Here is a 2,251-nt window from a genome sequence, read left to right on the forward strand (position 1 = left end):
TCTCCCCGGGATGTGTAACATATTCCAAGAGGCTCTGCGCTCCCATTCAATCTTCCCGGGATGTGTAACATATCCCAAGAGGCCCCATTCATTCTCAATCGCCTAGGCAATCAAGACAGAAAGGGGAGGTGCTGCACCTTTTTTTTAATATAAAAATAAATACATAATTGACATTTTTTCTTTACAGAAAAAGAAAATAATTAATGCACCTTATGTAAATTGTACAGCCTTGGAATGGAGCCAACTATTGTAGCTGCAGTTTGTACAATTCACAAATAAAACAAGGACCAATATAGACGATGGTCACATTTTAGTGACTGCTCCATTGTATTCATGTAATAACTTATTTGTATAACACAGACATAGGCTGACTTTCTCCTGAATTATGAGGGAGCAGAGGAACACATATTGCAAACAATGCATGCTCGACTTGTTGCCATTAAATGGAAACTCTAAAGGAAATTCCCTACAAAACATTGCTGCCCACTTCACCCACCCACTCATGCCACAGACATAGCAAGCCATAAACATTCCCCGGTGCCCCTTACCCCACTTCCTGACGCCATGGTTCCCTGTTCTTTGATACCAACCGTCGCACTCAATGAGGTAATGCGGTCAAAACTCCGGCCTCGTCGCCATGAGGAAATAAACCCCGCCTCGTATGCACCTCGTATACAAGGCCATTACCTTTGAGCTTTTGTAAAGCTCAAAAAGTGTATTACCTACTCAAATTACAATAAAAATCTCTTAATAACATTAGAGTTCTAACAAAAACGTATATAGTATATGAAAAATGACAATTTGTTTGTAATTCTTTACAGTGACTTGGACACTAGAGGATGTTGATGGGTTTATTTCCGCCATCTTTGATGTGGGCAAAGATTTATTTATATTTTTCAATGTACAACCGAAGAAACGTTGTTGATAAATGTTTTTTTTTTTAGGAGTAGACAATGTATGCAGTACATAATTGTTATGAATGTCCATTGTGTGCTTTAAAACCGTGATATAGATCATATTGTGGGCAGGGGTGTTATTAGCTGAGCCAGTTCCTTCATTTCTTTGCTTTGAATGGGACACAGAGCTGTAAGATCTGCTTCCTGTAGAGGTGACACAATCACATGGACTGCATACAGGACTGCAGGGAAGCTCTGGGCTACAGTAACTGTATATAGTTCTCTTTTATCATTTTATAAACAAGACTGAATGTATTCTGCAAACCCAGCAAGTCTGAGAGCTGCAGAATGAGAAATATTAAGCCTTCATAATTTAGGAGGCAAGCCTTGTATGCCCAAGTCAGGTTGTAACAATTATAGGTAAGATATTCCTAAAATGTGTAACCTGTTCCATATGTGTAGAAGTGTTTAGAATTTGCCTGGCTGTCATACCGGTCTTCAGGCTTGTAACAGCCACGTAACTTTAGAGTATGGGATGGGTTAGAATCTCAGTCATGTTTTATTGCTGTCTGTGTTACCTTGTGGGAGATTTTTATTCACTTCTCATCCCGACACACGTGTGATTTATTTACCTGGCATCAATGCATGCTAAGGGCATCGTTGCCATGTTTTGATTTATGACAGGTATTTTGCCAGATTAGTGTGCAATGCTTTTAGCATTTTGTGTGAAGAGCTGTCACAGTGGTATGGTGTCAACAGATTCTAAGTAAGGGGTAATCTGACACTGACAGCAATAAAACTAACAGAGGGTCTAACCCTGGGTTCTAACATATGGCCCCCTGGACCAAAAACCTGGACTAGCACGTGGTTTGCTAAGCTTTTTTTAAGACAAATGTTGCTGTAACTGTAAACCAAACCGGATCAGGGGGTCTCATTATTTGCTAATTCTGCCAGGCTGCACTGTGGAATATTTATTTTTCAGGTCCCAGCAGAAGAAAAAAGTTTTGAGAGACATCCATTGCTGGCTTTTTTTACAGGGTATAGAAGTGATTGGTCTAATGTCTGAAGCCATGGCAGAAGAGGGAAGTAAGAGACTGCTGGTGTGTGTGAGCTATTGTAGATATGTACGTGGATACATGTATGTGTGTAAGTAAATGTATGTAGGTATGTTAGGTGTCTCATATGGCTGTTCTATGGATGGAGTTGGTAGAATAAATCATAGGGGGTGTTATTTATTAAACTCTTGACTTTTGCACAATGTACATTATATACTATGCCTGACCCATGGTCAATGTATGTTGCATACTCCCGACCTATGCACTGTATTCACTGGGTTGTTTGCAACTTCTACTCCT

The 2,251-nt window shown here is 39.8% G+C and overlaps 2 protein-coding genes across 2 annotated transcripts in view; one reads left to right on the forward strand and one right to left on the reverse strand.

Annotated features, from left to right (window-relative positions):
* The window catches only part of ZMAT2 (zinc finger matrin-type 2), a 28,590-nt gene extending 27,895 nt beyond the window's left edge, over positions 1–695 (reverse strand). The window contains exon 1 of the mRNA XM_072400682.1: positions 549–695. Coding sequence (XP_072256783.1) covers positions 549–566 — 18 coding nt within the window. The 5' untranslated portion in view covers positions 567–695. The remainder of the gene's footprint in view (positions 1–548) is intronic.
* Positions 696–1,091: 396 nt separating this feature from the next.
* The window catches only part of LOC140323522 (histidine--tRNA ligase, cytoplasmic-like), a 49,304-nt gene continuing 48,144 nt past the window's right edge, over positions 1,092–2,251 (forward strand). The window contains exon 1 of the mRNA XM_072400683.1: positions 1,092–1,316. The gene's annotated coding sequence lies outside the window, so the exon portion shown is untranslated. The remainder of the gene's footprint in view (positions 1,317–2,251) is intronic.

This window comes from Pyxicephalus adspersus, chromosome 2 (assembly GCF_032062135.1).
Source record: "Pyxicephalus adspersus chromosome 2, UCB_Pads_2.0, whole genome shotgun sequence".
Taxonomy (NCBI): Eukaryota; Metazoa; Chordata; class Amphibia; order Anura; family Pyxicephalidae; genus Pyxicephalus; species Pyxicephalus adspersus.